The 20,230-nt window shown below is 41.5% G+C and overlaps 1 protein-coding gene across 1 annotated transcript; it reads left to right on the forward strand.

The window, feature by feature from the left end:
• The first annotated feature begins 6,053 nt into the window (after positions 1 to 6,053).
• Positions 6,054 to 8,551, forward strand: LOC143924274 (gamma-crystallin-3-like). The gene is made up of 3 exons (XM_077448479.1): positions 6,054 to 6,126; positions 6,848 to 7,090; positions 8,215 to 8,551. The coding sequence occupies exons 1-3, from the start codon at positions 6,118 to 6,120 to the stop codon at positions 8,488 to 8,490; spliced, it is 528 nt and encodes a 175-aa protein (XP_077304605.1). The 5' UTR covers positions 6,054 to 6,117; the 3' UTR covers positions 8,491 to 8,551.
• Positions 8,552 to 20,230: the final 11,679 nt, after the last annotated feature.

The raw sequence follows: 20,230 nt of genomic DNA on the forward strand, positions 1-20,230 counted from the left end.
AGCTTCAGGTCTATATTCAGTAATGAAACACACCTGTAGTTGGAGCAGTCTGTGGTATCCTTGTTGGGTTTAGGTAGGACCGTGATGTGCGCAGTGAAGAAGTCAGGGGGCACCAAGCAGGGGCTGGACATGGAGTTAAAGGCTTTCCTTAGTGGATCCGTCAGTATGCTCAAAAAGTCTTATAATACTGTAGATGGATGTGTCACCTGGGCCGGGCTTTTCCCTGGTTTTAAGGCTTTGATGGCCTGTTGGATCTCAGTGGAAGAAATCTGGTCTTCTGGTTGGGCTGTGTCAGCATCTGATAATTTGGGGAGACCGCTACTATTCAAATAGTCTTGTATTGCCTGAGCTGTATACCCCATTACATCAGGGGGCATGTGTTGTGGGGGTAAATTATACAATTTGGAGTTATATACATGAAAATGAGTCACAATGGCCTCTGTCGTTACGTCTAGTGTTCCATGCGGTCGTTTGATGCCCAAGATATTCTTGGAAGTATTAGGTTCTCGTAGAGCCCAAGCAAGTAATCTGACGATTTGTATTTAGTAAATCTTCCTTTTGAAGAAAAGTAGACGTTCCCTTTTATTTTATAATGTCTGCTGTAGTGCTTTCCTCGCTTCTAGTAGTTCTGTAGCAGATGTCTCAGTCAGGTACTGTTTATGTTTTATCTCTAGATTATATTCTGCTTCATTTTGTCCTGGAAGAGATAGGAACTACCGTCTGGGCAGGTTCCTCTGTGATATAAACAAGTAATCTATGCAGGCGTAATGGTTATGTGGTATGGAACGAAAGGTGAAGTCCCTAGCCTCCTGGTGAAGGAATCACTAGGTGTCAATTATGCCGCGTACACACGGTCGAACTGTTTGACGTACTTAGTCCATCATACAATCCGACGGACAATCCGTCGTACTTTCCACTGAACGGACTTGACCACACACGGATGCACAAACAGTCTGTCGAAAGCTTGCGCGATGACGTGTACAGCACGTACGACGGGACTAGAAATAGGAAGTCCAAGACACAGCAAAGCACCCTTCCGCCGTGTAAATCCTTTCTGGGCATGCGCCATTCTTAGTCCGTCGAACTAGCATACTGACGACTGTATTGTCTGCTGAAACCAAAGTACGACGGACAGATTTTTGGAAAATCCGAAATTCTTAGTACTCCGGACTGCACGCTGAAAAAGTCAGCTGAAGCCCACACATGAGCGGATTGTCCGCTGAAATGTGTTTCAACGGACTAAGTACGTCAAACAGTTCGACCGTGTGTACGCGGCATTAGTTGCATTGAGCGTAGGAAGGACTTAACCCTTTTAAGGATCTTGCACTTGATGCATGTTTTTCCCGAGGAAAAGTTAACTAGGGGATTTAGAGGGATATTAACGAGGCAGCCTGATGTGAACCCTTGGAGTTCTTGTATCATGCGTTGGCAAAAAGTTACATGGGCTGAATTAAGGAAGTAGATATTCGCTAGGGTAATGGGTGGGCCCCCATACTTGTCCTTGAGGAAGATGTATCTTCCTTCTGGGTCCACAGGCAGTCTGTCAGAATGAAGGGGGCTCCTTTGCTCACCAAAATCGAAACTCCTTTCGCTTTGGCAGAGTAATTTGTGGCATCAAATGCCTCCGTGAAAAATGAGTTTGTCAGTTTTGGGATCTGGTTAGTCTTGAAGTGGGAAAGCAACGTGTGGCCTACCTTTCTTGAGTTGTTTTAAAAGTGTAGACCTTTTTTCTGGTACATTCAGCCCTTTCACATTATGCACTATGAATGTAGGGCCGGGTCCCAGGGAGCAATGAGCCATCTGGAGGGCTCATGAGTGCGGAGATCTGATCTAAACCTATAAACTAAACCTTAAAGCAGGGAGGGAGAAATATGAGATAAGGGAATAAGAAAGGAGTTAAAAAGAAAGAGGGAGAGAAAGGCAGACTTATCAGAACACTTTAGAAAGTGTTAACTGTACTAAAGTATGCAATTAGTGGTTCGTGGGTCCAGAAGTCTCGGACCCAGACCCACATTGTGGCAACGTGGGTAGGCTGCAACAGAGATGTCAAAGAGATAATGTGCACAGCCTCTTATACAGATTTATTCACAGCCAATTACCCACCCTTATTAAAATAAATAACGACATTGTTAAAACAATGGTCTCAACTCCCATTATCCTGTATAGGAAGAATAAATGCAAGTAAAATTACCATTTTGCCCAAGTTATTATATCTATTTCGAGTGTTACCAATTTCTATCCCATCTTATTATCTAAGATTGGTGCAACAAAGAGTATCAAAATTTGTCTGGGGCCCTATCAAACCATGCATACTGGTATATACATTATTTGCACCTAGAACTAATCTTGGTCTTCCCAATTTTGCCAGCTATTACAAAGCCGCCCACCTGGCCAGTATCACCAAGTACCATACAAAAAAAGAAATCCCATTATGGGTATTAATAGAAGCGTCGGAATGTGATCCACTTTCAATCACTAACTTAATATAGCTTCATCCTAAAGATCGTTGTGCACTAAGAAACCTTGTAACTAAATATTTTGTATCTCTTTGGGACAGTCTGAAAACAACATATCAACTGCAATCAAAACATAATCCTCTATTATCCTTTTTCAAAAATCCTGCCTTCTACTCGGCCTGGATATATCAGAAATCTTTTAAAGCCTGGTCAAATGCTAATCTCTTAAAACACCATGCATTTATTACTCTTAATTCCTTCCGATCATTTCCGGAACTTAGGGAAAGCTATGGTTTACCGCAGTGTGAACTGTTCAGATACCTACAAATCAAAAACTTTTTTACACCTCTCACAAATACTGAACCACCCCTACCTCACCTTTCCACTTTTGAATCAATGTGAAAAAATGACCCACTTGCTAAAGGTATGATATCATCTCTTTACACAAAAAAAAGGATTAAACCAAAATCAGATAAATTAACCTATGTCCAAAAATGGGAGGAAGATTTGGGATGAAAACTGGACGATGCAGAATGGTCCACAATATGGTTAACTACTAAATCCTCCTCACCCAATATTACTGTGATGGAAACAAATTATAAAGTCCTAACCCGCTGGTACCTTGTACCTGCCAGAGTAGCTAAATACACTCCCAATTATTCAGCCCTCAGTTTCAGGGGTTGTACAGATCCAGGTACACATTTACATATATGGTGGACATGTCCAGTAGCAAAATCTTTTTGGGAGAAAATCTTTGAACTTGCCTCCAAAAGGTTCCAAATGCCACTAATACCGGACCCTTTCATTGCATTGTTTAATCTAAAACCTGACCATCTAACACTCTCCCAATTTAAGCTTTTTGTTCAACTTTCAACCACTGCTAAACAAACAATGGCGAAAGCATGGAAATCAACAATACTGACATTGGCTGAAACTAATAACAGAATTCTGCAATGTCTCATGCTAAAATGTCTGCTATTGAAGGTAACCAGTTTCCAAAATTCAAGAAAATATGGAATCCATGGATTAAAACTCATTTACCCCCAAATCTCAATGACTTAGTCCTTCAGCCATAGTAACTGATTATTGAACTGATTACCTGATTAGTTAACAAAACCGTATAGTCACGTCTTTTTCATATATATGGAATAACTAAACTGAACCATGCTCTGGTACCTGGACTGACCTTGTGAACTTACTCCCTATCTATTCTTCCCTTTCCCTCCTTTCTTTTTTTTCTCATTTTATTTAACTGTACAATTTTTGATTATCCATATCTGCTATTCAATAATACATACTAGAACTATGTATATGCTAAGACTTTTAGGATAACCTTTGTTAGATGTTTATAGTTGCAACATCCATACTAACTTGATAAAATAACATAGAGCAGTTACTTACTTACATGTATGTGATGAAGCTTATTACAAATCAACATACTATGTGATTATATATATGTGATTAGTTATTGTTTAATAAAGAGCGTATGTTTACACATCTTTGTACATGTAACTACTGTACTTCCATTTTATTGTGAAATCAATAAACCTTTTTGACAAGGAAAAACCACATACATATACATACACAAATTTGCAGGAGAAGAGATATATACTCACAGGAGGAAAAAGGAGGGACAAGGGGGAAAAAAAGGAGAAAGGGAAACCTATACCGTACCTAGAGTGTTCTATAATTTTAAATGATTATCATGTAATTTTGTGGATTTCAGGGTCTTCATTGAGCACTCCGGCCTAAATAGCTTGTAATTTCCACTAACATAGTAAAACAGTAAAACATTAACTGGAATGCTGATGCATTAACCCTACAAGAAAAGAAATAACTGTAGATTAATCAATCCTGAACATGGGCACTATGGTATGAAAGAATGGCCTAGAGACACTGTGGTGCGAAAGTGGGTAATCCCCATCTCTTGCCATTGTTGTTAGCTGTTCATTTGTTGTCCTCCATTTGCCAAATTACACTGTTCATGAGTGAAAGCTAGTTCTCATAGCACGGGGTAACCTTGGCTGGAAATGTCTGCGGTGACTGTCACACAGTGTCTGGCTCAGGCCTCTAACTAGAAAGTTCTGTGTACCTCAGATCATCCTCCAAGTAAAAATATGGAAGTCAATGCGAGAGTCACAGTGAGCCGATCAGCATTCAAGCCTAACAGGAAATGTCTGACCATGTTCAACTAGGCGGACAATGTGTATGGTATCCCACTTAAATATACCATATGTGATCAAAAGCATGTGCGGTAGGCCTCAGTTACCAGGGGTGGGTGCCCACGCTGTCCTCATCTGAGGCCCTGGAGGGGGGCGCTCTCAGGTTGAGAGTCCCAGCATGTGAGCTGGAACCACAATTATGTTTCATCTTTTTAGACAATCGTTTTTCAGGGGAGGAGAATGGGGTTCGGTTTGGGCCTCCTTCAGCACGAGGGAGTGCAAATTCCTGGTACATTCCAGGAGAGCTATGAGATCCAGGCTCAAGGATTCATAGAAGTCAGGCAGATCTGTTGGGCTACGCAGAACATGTTGTTTGCCTGCCTGGGTGACAATGAGGGCGAAGGGGAATTGCCATGTATACTTCAAGTAGTTTTCCCTTAGTTTGTTTAGCAGGGGGTGTAGTGCCCTACGGTTATTGGTGACAGGTCTTGAAATAGCATAATGGTTTCCCCATTGAAAACAATGCTATCATTTCTTCTGACTTTGTTCATTATGGCTTCCTTCACTTGAAAACTTTGCAGGCAGCAAATGATGTCCCTAGAAAGGGCTGTGTCAGGGCCTTTAACTCTAAGGGCTCTATGAGCCCGCACAAATTTGATTTCAATGTCCTCCTGTCTCTCTAAGAGGCTGTTAGGATTAGATTTAAGGTCTGTTATGGCTCCAGGGAAGGTAGTTTTGATGTTGGCTGCAAAGTCGGACATGTCAGCGTAGGTTAGGGGTTGATCCGTCTGTTTATATCCCCTACCTGTGTCCTCTGCTGTAGACTGCAAGTCCTCACTGAAGTCCTCCTCCTCCCTCTGTGTTCCCGCCATTTTGCTCCCCGCCATGCTGCTACGGGAGACTGACTGGGATTTGAACAGATCTGATATGTAGTAGTTGCCGTGCTGTGTCTGGAATGAGACTGCAGGGTTTGGTGAAGCTTTTTGCCAATTTCCAGGGTGATAAGCCTGGTTTCTTTACGGAGCTCTGCTAGTGTGCATCCATCTCTGTTGCACGCCAAGCCACGCCCCCTGGTTTAAGAGTTTTTTTAGCGTTGGTTATTATGATTGTAACCTTTCTTGTTTGTCTAGTAATACCTGATCACCTTTGCGCAGCTTATTTGCTTGCCTTTGATATCCTGCACTGATTCTTAAAAAACAATAAATACATTGAAACAGAAAATGTATGCTATGCTGTATATTAACTTTCCAGCATTTTCTGATGATCATTGGACAGCTCTTTTTTTCCATGTGTGTAACAATGAACTGTAGCTTCTGGCATAACTAAACAACAATATACGCAGGGAACAGACAAAAGATATACATTTTCCTTAGTGGACAGAAATGTCACTATTCTTTCAAATGTACAGTATGCATGCATCAGCGTTACAGAACTATATAACTGGGCCCCCTCTGGTCCTGATCAAGTATTGAGTTTCTTGCTGTCAGGACTAGATCAAAATGGGGAAGGTAAGTGGCTTTTGTTAAACCAGTTAATTGGAATTTCATATACCGTATATAATAGATATCATTTTACAATTTTACAGACAACACCTATACTGTATTAAAATGTGTGTTTATGAGAAAGAAGAAATCCTATACATTTTTTTTTTTTAACTGCATAAAATAAAATTTGTAATAACGATGAAAGTTATAGTCTAACTTCATATAGAATCTTTTCTCAGGACATAAATGCACATCATGTAAATATGATTGATGTTCTGTAATTCACTACCCACAGATACAGATAATACATACATAAAGCTGGAAAGTGCAAAATAAGACTCACTTCTGCTTAGAAACGAATGAGCTTCTAACCTCGGCTTCTTCAATTAAGCTTTGGTAATAAAACCTGGAAGCTCATTGGTTTCTATGCAGAAGTGAACCTGGTTTTGCACTTTACAGCTTTAGTAAATAAACCCCATTGTGTAATTAAAAGTGGGGTATGCCTGTACATAAGTCTTTGTCAGGGTCGTGTAATTAGACAAATGTAAGATGATTTCTGATTTACTGATATAGCTAGATGCGTAACATTGCCTGTTACTAATACAGGTTTTGAGTTTCTACAGTAATAAATGTACAATAATTGCTTTTCCTGAAGTACTCAAAATTTAGTTTATTTGGTTTATGTGTTACATTTTAATGTAGATTTTTGTTTAGCATAATTAATAGTTTTGCATCTTTTTTGCAGATATATTTCTATGAGGACAGGAACTTTCAGGGCCGATGCTATGAATGCAGCGCTGATTGTAGTGATATGTCCTCTTATTTTAACCGCTGCAACTCCATCCGTGTAGAGAGTGGAAACTGGATTCTCTATGAACACACCAACTATAGAGGACGCCAGTATTATCTGTGGAAAGGAGAATATCCTGACTTCCACCAGTGGATGGGTTTCAATGATTCAATCAAATCTTGTCACCTGTCACCTCAGGTATTACATTATAGAGTTATTGTATATTACTTAACTTTCCCTCAGTTCTAAATCTGTTATATTGTCAATATAACCAAGGATTTATAGGTATCAACACAGTAAAAAAAAAATGGTCTTCTTAACTCCCTCAGTGGTCATTCAAGCCTAACACAAATTTAGCATCACCAGTTTACATCAGGTAGTTGGTAATAACTTTATAGCTAATTTTCTTAGGTATATGATTTTCACATGTTTTTAAAGCAGAGCTTCACCCAAAAGGGGAAGTTCTGCTTGTTTGCAGCCTCCCCCCTCTACTGCCACATTTGGCACTTTTTGGGGGGAGGAGAAGGTACGTGGTTTTGACAGTTCCAGGTAAGATTGCTGATCAGTGATCTACGACATTTCCGGCCCCTCCTCCTCCCCCCCCCCCCCACTGTCTTCTGGGACACACACAGGTCCCAGAAGATGATGGGACCATTTAGAAAGTTTTGCCTAATGTTAAGCAGGAAATACACAGACAGAATATCAGCCAGTTCAGCAGAAATCAGCCAAATTTTAGTGCGTGCGTACCACTCTCTGTTCAACAGAAGCCGGTCTAATGACCTCCTGCCAAATGCCTGCTCTGCACTTTGACATTTCTTATATAGGTAAGAGGCGACAAAGACTGGTGCGGGAAAACCCATTGACAGCTGATGACTCATTGGTTGTTAAGGACACTGCAGCCAACTTCCCGGCCTAGCTTCTTAACAAGCATCTTACACTTTGCCCAATCAGGGTGCAGAATCCACTGTGCAGTGCTCAGTGCATTGCAGGGTTTTCGTCTGGGCGAACACCCGGCAAACACCTTGCAAATTCGGGTGTTAGGTGAAAGGCCAAGCAGGAAAACGTCCGCCCATCCTTGTTGGAGACCCAACTTTCGATCAGCGCTTGTAGCCTTAGGTGGGAGGGCACGTTTATCAGAATACAAAGACACAGTGGGAGAGATCACTGTATCAACATTTCTTGTGTTAATGCAAGGATCTGTGAAGATCTGTGAGTTTTTTTAAGCCGCTGGTTGAGCAAAAAAAAAACCCTCAACGTATATACCCTGCTTTATATACATGACAACGTTAAGCTCATATACATTATTTCTTTTCCTTTTTAAGCATAATGGCCCTTTTAAATTAAGAATTTATGAGAGAGGAGACTTCAAAGGCCAGATGATGGAATTTACAGAGGACTGCCCCCATGTCTATGAGAGATTTCGCTACAATGACATTAATTCTTGTAACGTACATGAAGGTCATTGGATGTTTTATGAAGAACCCAACTACAGAGGACGTCAGTATTACCTGAGACCTGGAGAATACAAGAAATACTCTGAATGGGGCGCTGTAAATGCTCGTATTGGATCCTTAAGAAGACTGGATCAGATGCATTAAAATGAAATAGTGTTCTACAGCATGTATCAATGCCAATTAATAAAACTGGATTTTTCCTGTATGTGAGTTCTGCATTTATGATGTTTCACTTTACAGTGTTTTTTGACTACTATTTTTTCATACTCAGGATTGAAATTAGCCTATACTAAATGCCAAATCATAGAAAAATGTGGTGATACCATAAAATCAAATGCACTTGATTTTTTTTACAAATATAAAGCAGTTGATTGTTTTACAAATATAAAGGAGTTGATTTATGAAGTCCAACTTATGTTATCAGTAAAGGATGAACAGTGCTTGCTTCCACTTGGCACAATGATGCTTGGTTTGCTTACCTGTATTAGCAATGACAAATTTGAACACAATCATGCTTATTGGTTCATCTCTTACATATAGGTTGCAATAGATGATTATAGTGGACCTAAAAATGCAAGGTCCACTTATTTACCCAGGGCCTCCTTCCCCAGGACAAAATACTGCATTAAAAAGAAAAAGAAATAACCTGTGGATAAAAAGGTTAGTATGCTTACCTACCCCCACTGCCACCTGCAGAGCTCAGACGAGGCACTGGGAACTTTTAGACTTGCAAATGGCGTCAGATGTGGGAACACTTCGAACAATCTCAATAACTCTGGGGAAGTGACTCCCACGCAGCAAGGTTTCCTTCAATGGGCACCCAACAGTAGATTAAAGCAGGGTTCCACCCTAAAGTGGAACTTCCGCTCATCGGAACCCTCCCCCCTCCGGTGTCACAGTTGGCACCTTTCAGGGGGGAGGGGGGTGCAGATACCTGTCTAAGACAGGTATTTGCACCCACTTCCGAGCATAGACTCCCAATGGGAGTTTATGCCTCTTCCTGTCCCGGTGCGCTCTCTGTCCCGGCGTGGGTCCCAGAGACGCGCTCTCTGTCCCGGCGCTCTCTGTCCCTGTCCCGGCGCGGGTCCCAGAGACAGCGCAGACCATTCCTATTGCGTTGCACGACTTGCGCATGCGCAGTAGGGAACCAGGAAGTGAAGCCGCAACGCTTCACTTCCTGATTCTCTCACCTAGAATGGCGTCGGCAGCAGCCAAGAGCCGAGCGATCGATCAGCCTTGGCTGCCGTCATTGCTGGATCCTGGGACAGGTGAGTGTCCATTTCTTAAAAGTCAGCAGCTGTAATAATAGCTGCTGGCTTTTAATATTTATTTTTCCAGTGAAATCCCTCTTTAACCTTTTCGCTGCCAGGCTTTTTCCATTACAGCTTTCAGAGTTTTTGAAAGACCCCTCAAACCATACAATTTCCGAAATCATAGGACCAGTAGAATCAAAGAAAGGTGCTACTGATTTTCTTAGACCCTGCGATATTTGCGGAAATGTTTATCAAAATATTTTTTTGCTAAAAATACACAAAAATCAATATTAGTAAAACATTCCTGCTAAATTCCTACTAAATATAAAAGTTAAAACTGCATTGAGTTCATAAATAACAAACATTTGTATTTATTACATTTTTACTTTTTTGTGAAATGGTGAAAACTGAAGCTGCACAAAACAGTAAATAAAAACAATTCACTCTAAAAATCTGTAGGTTGCCATTTTTCACTTACAGTCTCCAGAATTTATAAAAGATTCCTCAAACTATATATTTTGTGAAAGCACACAAAATATAGAATTAAAAAAATTGCTACAGATTTTTAAGGCCCTGAGATATCTGCGTAAATGTTCATCAAATCACAATTTTCACAAAAATGACACTAAAATCATTACTGAAAGGATCCCCTGTGTGGTGGACTTTTAAGGCACGAACTGAACCAAAGAAGTTTAAATAGCATATATGGATAATTTCAAAAGGTTTATTTAGAAAAATATAAAGAATAATATGTATAAAAACATGAAATGTTGGAACATCTCTTAGAACCAATACACCGTCATACATGTGGATATACAATACAGTTTTAGGTTTCTCACACCTGTTGGGTGGAAAGCTGGTGGCTGCAGGGTAGCCAGGGTAGCCACAGGGGCTCGGGGTTGCAGGGGGGGTATCGGAGCAGGAGGGAAATTGGTGCAGGGGGTTGCATTGGCAGAGAAAAAGGCAAAAGAGTGTGTGGTGGCATTGAACAGTGTGGAAGGTGAAGAGGCTGGAGATACTGAAAAGCAGACATCAGCGGCATCGGCGGGTGGATCACATTTTAGGTGAATAACTCTGATCAGCAGATTGTCATCTGGATGAACAGAGCAGGAGGAGGAATGTCAGGTCCTTATGACGTACAGACCTCGCCAGCTGGAAGCAGTGCTGTAGGTCCGTATGGCATACAGACCTGGTAGCAAAAGGGTTAAACCATAAAAATATAGCATAGAGTGCCAGACCAAAATCAGATAAAACTGTGCAAGACAATTTTACTTGAACAGTTTTAAAGCGGAGGTCCACCCTAAAATGGACCTTCCGCTCATCGGAACCCTCCCCCCCTCCGGTGCCACAATCGGCACCTTTCAGGGGGGAGGGGGGTGCAGTTACCTGGATAATCCAGGTAACTGCACCCACTTCCGGGACAGCTCTCTGCGGAAAGGGGCGTAACTTACGCCCCTTTCCGCAAGTGCCCGCCCCTTTCCGCAAGTGCCCCGCTGCCTGCTGGGGAACACACAGCTCCCAGAGGCAGCGGGGAGCGTCCTTATTGCGCAGCGAAAGGCTCCATTTCCTGATTCCCATACCCAAGATGGCGGCGGCAGGACCCGACAGACGACCTAGCGATCGGCTTCGGGTGCCGACATCGCGGGCGCGCTGGACAGGTAAGTGTCACTATTTTAAAAGTCAGCAGCTGCAGTATTTGTAGCTGCTGGCTTTAAGTCTTATAGAAACATTCAAGCTGTTTCAGGGGCAATGCCACTTTCCTTTTATCAGGATAAGTGATTGTCCGTCCATAGGGGGCGCATGGGCGCCGCCCCCCCCCCCCCCACCCAGCAGTCACATGAAATAAATAAAAAAAAGGTCCCTTTAAAAAAAAAAAATAGAAAAAAATGTTCTTTAGGTGCACTGTGTTCGGGCACCGGACATAGTGCACTATGTAAAGTGCTACATCAATTCAATGACGAGGTTGCAGACGATGCGCTTCATGTGCAGGCTTTTGGCCTGCTTTGCTGTGCAATCCAAAGCACCGAGCAGCTCCCCCCGTAGTATTACTATGGAAGGGAGCTGCTTTGTTCAAGTGAGGATGGGACAGGAGAAGAGCGGAGCATGCTTGGATTGATGTTATGCACACCACGTGACTCAGACCAGGAAGCAGAGTGAGTGTACAGCTCCTAGTTGGGGGGTAGAGGAGCTGCCTATTGAAGTGTGATGGACGGTGAGGACTGACACATCATACAGAAGACAGTTTGTGCAGGTAGGACCAGAGACTAATCAGTTTTGCTGTTTGCTGTATGTAAAAAGGGATTGTGTGGGTGAAGGATAGAGCAGGGAGAAGAACCAATGTAAATAAAGAGCTCTGGAGAAAGGGATTGATTATAGCTCAACCTGGCTATAATCAATCCCTTTCAACATGCATTGCACTAGTTTTATTCCATTTTCGGTTTAAGGGCAACAGCAGTAATCAAGGAGGAGATTTTTATACACAGTGACTGCCACACACAAGCAGTTCTAAATATGAGCAGTAAGGGTTGCTTTGCTGTATGAGTTTACTTGTGCATGTGTATTTTTTTTATTTCATTTTGGTTTTTTTAACATCCAAAATTTTACGTTTTAAAAAAACATGCCTGTGCACATATAGTTGCGTATGACATTTTTTGTAATACATGTCTATGGGCAAAACTACGCTCTTTAAGTGCACTGTGTACGGGCGCCGGACACAGTGCACTATGGGAAGCGCCACGTTAATGTAATCACAAGATTGCAGACGAAGCGCTTCATTTGCAGGCATTTGACCTGCTTTACGGCACAATCCTAAGTGCTGAGCAGCTTCCGCCCGCAGTATTACTACGGGTGGAAGCTGCTTTGTTCAAGTGAAGAGGTTACTTCCGGGTTTCCCTGTTCCAGGTGAAGTTCAAAAGTCCTAATTTTAGCAACTGCAGCTCCGGAAGATTTACACCCTTTATGACCTGGCCATTTTTTGCAATACGGTACTGTTTTGCTTTAACTGACAATTGCGCGACCGTGCGACGATGTACCCAAACAAAATTGATGTCCTTTTTTTTACCACAAATAGAGCTTTCTTTTGGTGGTATTTGATCCCCTCTGTTTTTATTGTTTGCACTATAAACAAAAAAAGACAGACAATTTTAAAAAGAAAAAACAATATTTTTTACTTTTTGCTATAATAAATATCCCAAAATAAATGTAAAAAAACAAATCAGTTTAGGCCAATTTGTATTCTACTACATATTTTTGGTAAAAAAAAAATATTCAATAAGCGTATACTAATTGGTTTTCGCAAAAGTTATAGTGTTTGTTGTCTGCAAAATAAGGGATACTGTGTTTCCCCGAAAATAAGACCTACCTCAAAAATAAGCCCTAGCGTTATTTTCCAGTAGGGCTGTAATATGAGCCCTACCCCGAAAATAAGTCCTAGTTTAAAATGCTTGTGCAGTCCTAAAATACACTCTATTACAGTAGTATATAATGCACAATGTGTGTGTTTCTGTAATATAATTGAGGGGAAGAGAACTCTGGCGGGTCACAGAAGTATTTGGCACAATTATATTACAGAAACACAAACATTGTACATTATATACTACTGTAATAGAGTGTGTTATAGGATTTTACAAGCATTTTAACTCAGTTCACACTGGGGATTCCTGTCAGGCAGGGAGGGGGGGAGAAGACAGCACATTACATGGTAAGATCTACCCTGAAAATAAGCCCTACTGTGTCTTTTGTTGACAAAATTAATATAAGACCCAGGCTTTTTGGGTATATTTATGGCATTTTTATCATTTTTTTATACTAGTAATGGTGGTGATCAGCGATTTTTAGCAGTACTTTGATATTGCTGCGGACAAATCGGACACTTTCACACTCTGTAAATATGCACTGTATAAATGACACTGGCAGAGAAGGGGCTAATACTAGGGGCCTATCAAGGGGTTAAATGTAGTCCCTGGGAGGTATTTCTAACTGTGGGGGGACTGGACTGAAGGGAGTACAGAGAGATCGCTGTTCCTAATCACTAGGAACAGATGATCACATGGTACTCCCCTGACAAAATGGGGATCAGTGGCCCAGGCACCGCCCCCTCTATCCTCACCACCTTCTATATGAATAATGGATAGATTCATGCATAGCATGACCAAAAGGGCCTGGTATGGATTCTGGAGTGGACCCCATGCCGCTTTTTTTTCTTAATTCTGTCATAGGGTTCCCCTTAATCAATTCAATGCAGTGCACTTTTACCCACTTCCTGCCCAGACCAATTTTCAGCTTACAGTGCTCTCACACTTTGAATGACAATTACTCAGTCATGCAACATTGTACCCAAACAACATTTTTATCATTTTTTTTACACAAATAAAGCTTTCTTTTGGTGGTATTTAATCACCATTGGGTTTTTCTTTTTCTTTTTTTTTTTTTTTTGCGATATAAGTAAAAAAAGAGAAAACATTTTCTCTATTGTAAAATTTTGCAAATAAGTAATTTTTGTCCATAAATTTGGCCCAAAATGTATACTAGTACATATTTTTGGTAAAAATAACCAAATTAGTTGTTATTATTTAGTCTGTGTGAAAGTTAGAAAGTTTACACGCTATGGTGCAAATCATAAAAATGTATCACACCTGATATACTGATGGCCTATCTCATTTCGTGAAGCCCTGAAATGTCAGGACAGTACAAATATCCCCCAAATGACCCCTTTTTTGAAAGGCGACAGTACAAGGTATTTAGTAGGATAATGGTGAGATTTTTTAAGTTGTCATTTTTCCTACAATTCTTGGGAAAATTAAAAAATACATATTTTTTTACACAATCTTTTCATAATAACAAGTTATTTCTCACAAACAGCATATGCATACTTACAATTACACCCCAAAATACATTATGCTACTCCTGAGTATGGCGATACCATATGTGTGAGACTTTTTCACAGTCTGGCCACATAGAGAGGCCCGACATGTAGGGAGCACCTTCGGGCGTTCTAGGAGCATAAATTACACATCTAATTTCATTCCTATTTGTCACACATTTGAAGGTCCCGGAGCACCAGGACAGTGGAATTACCCCATTTTGGAAAGAAAACACCCCAACATATATTCTATAAGGCCCGGGCTGCAGATAAGTACACGGGTACTCTGATGTGCTGTAGATAGGTACTCGGTTGGTCTAATGGGCTGGAAACAGGTACTTGTGTACTCTGATGGGCTGCAGGAGGGAGGGAGTATTCCTGCTGGCCTCATTTTACAATGTGCTGGTAGGGAAGTGGTTAAAATCCCTATATATGAGACCCAAAGGGTCCCCCTCACGCCGTTTTTTCCCCCAATTTTTTAAATTTACATACAGGTGCGAAAAAATTGGACCTTGGGTGTCGGTGGCGCCTGAACACTTTAACTCCTCACAGTTACTCTTGCTTGGTGCAGGCCCCTGCTGTTAAAACGGAGAAAAAGAAAATTGAATTGAATTGAATTGAATTGAAATTACATGCACCTGTCAAACAGGTGCAGAAGAATTGGGCCTTCTCTGCACGTTGTGGCTCAATAACAGGGCAAGCTCTGGAAAAGAAGAAGTGTGCCCCGCCTGCAGAGGATGAACCATGTCCACCACTTTTCACTGTAGACACAGAGGCTGCTTGCCCTCTTTTACTTTTTATTATAGAGTGTGGGATGGGAATATGGTGCTTGGGTGCAATACTTTTGTGCTTGTGCACTATAAACAGTTTTATTATAAAAAATAAAAAAAAAAATAATAAAAAAAATAAGGGTGCAGCATTTATGAAGATTTTTTTTTTTTACTGCTGCAAAAAAATAAAAATAAAATAAATGTAAACAAAATTAAGAAAGGATAAAAAAAATAACCGTGGTGATGCAGAAGGAACAGCAATAATGATGATTTTTTTTTTTTTGCTGCTGCTGCTGGAAAAAGAAAAAAGCCCAAAAAAGAGAATAAAAAAGGGAATCACTGCTGACACAGAAAGAGGAACACCTGGGATGCAGAAGGGGGGCAGAAATTATGCCCTAAATATTCTTAGTGCTGCTGCCCTGACGCAGAAGAAATAACACCTGTGACACAGAAGGGGGAGTACTAAGACAGCAGCGACAGAGCCTGATACTGAAAAAAATGAAAACAATTATTAATAAATAAAAAAAAATGGGATCAGTGGTGACATAGAAGTGTTGTACACACCAACACTTCAGTAGCACTACAACGCTGTGTTATTCACACCACACTATATGACTCTTGGCTGTCTTCTTCCCTGGAGATTTGCCCAGCAGTGTCCTCCTGCTGTCCTCTCCTTGCTCCTGTGCCTCCTGGTCAGGATCCCTCCATGTGTCATGAGAAGGGTCCCTTCTGCACCAGGCCTGAGTTCACCCCCCAAGACTAGGGGGTTACTCTCAAAGGCCTTCGACAGCCTAAGGCCGCGTACACACGGGCGGATTGTCTGGTCAACTAAGTTCGTCAGACAATCCGACAGACAGTCCGTCCTACTTTTGAATGAACGAACTTGACCACACAGACAGTCCGCTGAAAGCTTGCGCGATGACGTGTACGGCACGTACGACGGGACTAGAAATTCGACGTCCAATACACTGCAATGCAACCTTCGGCCGTGTAAATCCTTTCTGAGCATGCGCCATACTTAGTCCGTCCAACTTGCCTACTCACGAGCGGACTGTCCGCTGAAACCAAGTTTGGACGGACAATATTACGGAAATTCCGAAAGACTTAGTCCACCAGACTGTCCGCTGAAAGAGTCCGCTGAAGCCCACACACGAGCGGATTGTCCGCTGAAACACGTTTCAGCGGACTAAGTTGGACGGACAATCCTCTCGTGTGTACGCGGCCTGACACTCCATCTCCATTTTCTGTTGGCGCTATATCACCCATGCTGTGAAGCACTGCACAAACTGTTGGTGATATATAAATCCTATGTAATAATAATAATCTTCCACCCAAATTCCACACTGCCCCATCTGGGCAGACCCTCAGTATTTGAGGGGGCCTGCCCCCTGCCAGTCAATCTGTTAGAGATTTGTCAGGGCCCTCAGACCACTCCAGACAGCTCCTCCTAGACTCCTTCCAACTGCTTCTGGAATCTTCTTTAAGTTTCCAGCAAGCAGAGGGAGTCACCAGAGATGCTTCTGCTGAGTCATACAGCCTGCCTGAGTCACTCAACCCTGACCCAGAAAAAAACAAACAGGCTTGGCTGCCAGCAAGCCTGAATTTACCTACACTAAGAAAAATCCTAACACTCTAGCCAGGCTAGGGGATGCTACACATTTATTGTGCAACCTCTGAAATGTGTTAGTAATTTAACCACTTCCCATCCACGCTATAGCTGATATACATCTAAAGCGTTGGTTCTCCAGTGGTAGGAGGGCATCCTCCCATGTGCACACCTCATGTGCGCATCAGGAGCACTCTGTGACCACTGCGTGCAAACACAGATGGGGGTAAAGGAATAATCACAGTGGCCCTTTACCAGGTGATCAGCTGTGTCCAATCACAGACGTCACAGTGTAAACAGACTCAATTCCTTTACCAGTTATCGGTTTTCCTTTCCTCACACAGAGTCCGAATCTGTGAGGGGCACAGTGAATACATTATCTCACACTGATACACAGTGCCTTGATCATCAGGGCAGCCTCATCAGTCCCTGATTATAGGTGCAGACTCATCAGTGCCAATCAGTGTAGCTTATCAGTGCACATCAGTGAAGTTATGAGTGTCCATCAATAACCATCAGTGCCACCTCATTAGTGCAGCCTCATCAATGCAGCCTCATTAGTGCACATGAGTGTAGCCTCATTCCTGTCCATAAGTGTAGCCTCATTAGTGCCCATAAGTGCAGTACAGTCATATCAATTCAGCCTCATCAGTGCCCATCAGTGCATATCAGTACAACTTCATCAACGTACATTAGTGAAAAAGAAAAATTACTTATTTGCTAAATTTTATAACAGAAACTAAGAAAAATGTTTTTTTTTTCAGAAACTTTGGTCTTTTTTCATTTATTTAGCAAAAATAATAAGCCCAGTTATGATTAAACACCACCAAATTAAACCGTCATCTGTCTCAAAAAAAATGGTCAAAATTAAATTTGGGTACAGTGTTGCATGACTGAGTAATTGTCATTCAAAATGAGATAGTGCTGAAATCTGAAAATTGGCCTAGGCAGGAAGGGGGTGAAAGGAAAGTGTCTGGTATTTAAGTGGTTAAACACATAATTTTTATTACACAATACTTGTTTGCATACATACTGTATGTGCTTCCTAATTACACATACAGTACATATGTTTAATATATGTTATCTAACTAGATTAATACTGTCAAAAGGAGGCTGACAAGCCACTTATGTGATAGAAAATGGACAGTGACAGGCACTCTTTAATCTATATTATCTATTTTAATCTATTGTTATTTTAATGCCTCTTCTGTATCCAGAATATGCAGATGGTAACAGATAGCCTCTTGCAGGTACACTATATTGTCAAAAGTATTGGGGCATCCCAGTCATAGTCCATAGGGTTCAATATTGAGTTGGCCCACCCTTTGCAGCTATAACAGCTTCAACTCTTCTAGGAAGGCTGTCCAAAAGGTTTAGGAGTGTGTCTATGGGAATGTTTGACCATTCTTCCAGCAGCGCATTTGTGAGGTCAGGCACTGATGTTGAATGAGAAGGCATGGCTTTTAGTCTGCACTCTAACTCATCTCAAAAGTGTTCAGGGGTTGGGCTTGGCCCCTTAGTTCCAGTGAAGGGAACACTTAAGGCGTCAGCATACTAAGACATTTTGGACAATTTCATGTTCCCAATTTTGTGGAAACAGTTTTGGGGTGGCCCTTTTCTGTTCCAATATGGCTGCACACCAGTGCACAAGGAATGGTCCATAAAGACATGGATGAGCAAGCTTGGGGTGGAGGAACTTGACTGGCCTACACAGAGTCCAGACCTCAACATCACAGAACACATTTGGGAAGAATTAGAGTGGAGGCTGAGAACCAAGCCTCGTTCAACATCAGTGCCACTATGAAGAAGTAATTAGTAGCTTAGACTTTTATTCATCTAGCAGCTATTTTTTTTTAACTTTTGTCTGCCCCACCATTAAAGCTGCAGTGGTAGCAGTAAAAGGATTTAGAAAAAAAATAGAATAATTTAGCATATATGTTCTTTTTTTATCTATTTATTATAGAAAAGGCCAAAAATAAATATTGAAAATATGAAATATCACATATCACAATATTTTGTGTTCTCATTTTCAGCCAGCAAGTGAAGATTTTCATATTTTCAGGTGAGCATGTATTTGAGGACCCTTTTAAGGAGTGATATTATAAGATTAATAGGATACTGGTCTGTTTAATTTATTTATTTTTTTATTATATTTTGAAAAAAACTTAAGAATAAAAGTTGAAGAAAACAAATGACAGGATGAGGACTTCTGCTGTCCTCAGGTCCTCACATGGAGATTGATGTGCAGTAAACTGCTGTCAGGAGCTCAGGGTTACATTTTAGTTTCTAAAAGTAAGCTTTCATTTTTTCAGCATTATTTATTTATAATGTACATTATATTCCCTGGTCAGGACAAGTGCTGATTTATTCTGGTGGTCCAGCGTAATCTTATTAATTTAAAGCATATTTTAATAAGGACCACTATATTTGGTAGCTTGTATATTTTACCTATAAATGATTATTGGCATATTTCCATTAATGTAGTAGCTAGTAGAAGACCCTTTTAGTGTGCGCGTGAGAAGCAGCTCATTACCTGGCAGTGAATTTACCCCTATTCTAGAGCATTTCAAGACCGGTGAATATTAAATGCACTGTTGGATAGTGATGGACGAATTTCCGACGGGACGTTTCGCGAACGCGGCCGATAGTTCGCGAACCGTAACATTCGCGGCGGGCCCCATTGACTTCAATGGGAGGTGAACTTTGCAAACCTACAGGTCAAATTTGCAGCCACAAAATAATTAATAGCTGTGCAAAGTCCCACCACATGGCCAATGACATAACACACGTATGAGGTGAATCTGGGATCGACAACTACAAGCATTCTTTTTTTATATGTGAAATTGTTGTGACAATTCAGGACTGTGGAGTGCATGAAGGCAATGGAGGAGAGGGAAGGTCAGGGTAGGCAAAAAAGAGGGTGCAGGAGATGATCACCAGCAGCATGACATACAGCAATGACACCTGCACCGTGATAGAGTCATCTGACACCAGCACCGTGATAGAGAGCACTGACATCAGCAGCGTGACATACAGCAATGACACCTGCACTGTGATAGAGTGATCTGACACCAGCACCATGAGAGAGAGCACTGACATCAGCAGCGTGACATAAAGCACTAACACCAGCACCGTGATATACAGCACTGACAGCAGCGCCGTGATAGAGAGCACTGACATCAGAAGCGTGACATACAGCAATGACACCTGCACCGTGATAGAGTGATCTGACAACAGCACCATGATAGAGAGCACTGACATCAGCAGCGTGACATAAAGCACTAACAACAGCACCGTGATATACAGCACTGACAGCAGCACCGTGATAGAGGGCACTGACATCAGCAGCGTGACATACACCAATGACACCTGCACCGTGATAGAGTGATCTGAC

This window comes from Lithobates pipiens, unplaced genomic scaffold (assembly GCF_037356315.1).
Source record: "Lithobates pipiens isolate NorthernLeopardFrog02 unplaced genomic scaffold, aLitPip1_a1.2 Scaffold_22, whole genome shotgun sequence".
Classification (NCBI taxonomy): Eukaryota; Metazoa; Chordata; class Amphibia; order Anura; family Ranidae; genus Lithobates; species Lithobates pipiens.

Bases quoted from the DNA above. Each gene is read 5' to 3' on its own strand.
- LOC143924274 (XM_077448479.1), top strand. The intron at 7,091-8,214 runs GTATTACATTAT...TTCCTTTTTAAG, and splicing joins CTTGTCACCTGTCACCTCAG to CATAATGGCCCTTTTAAATT.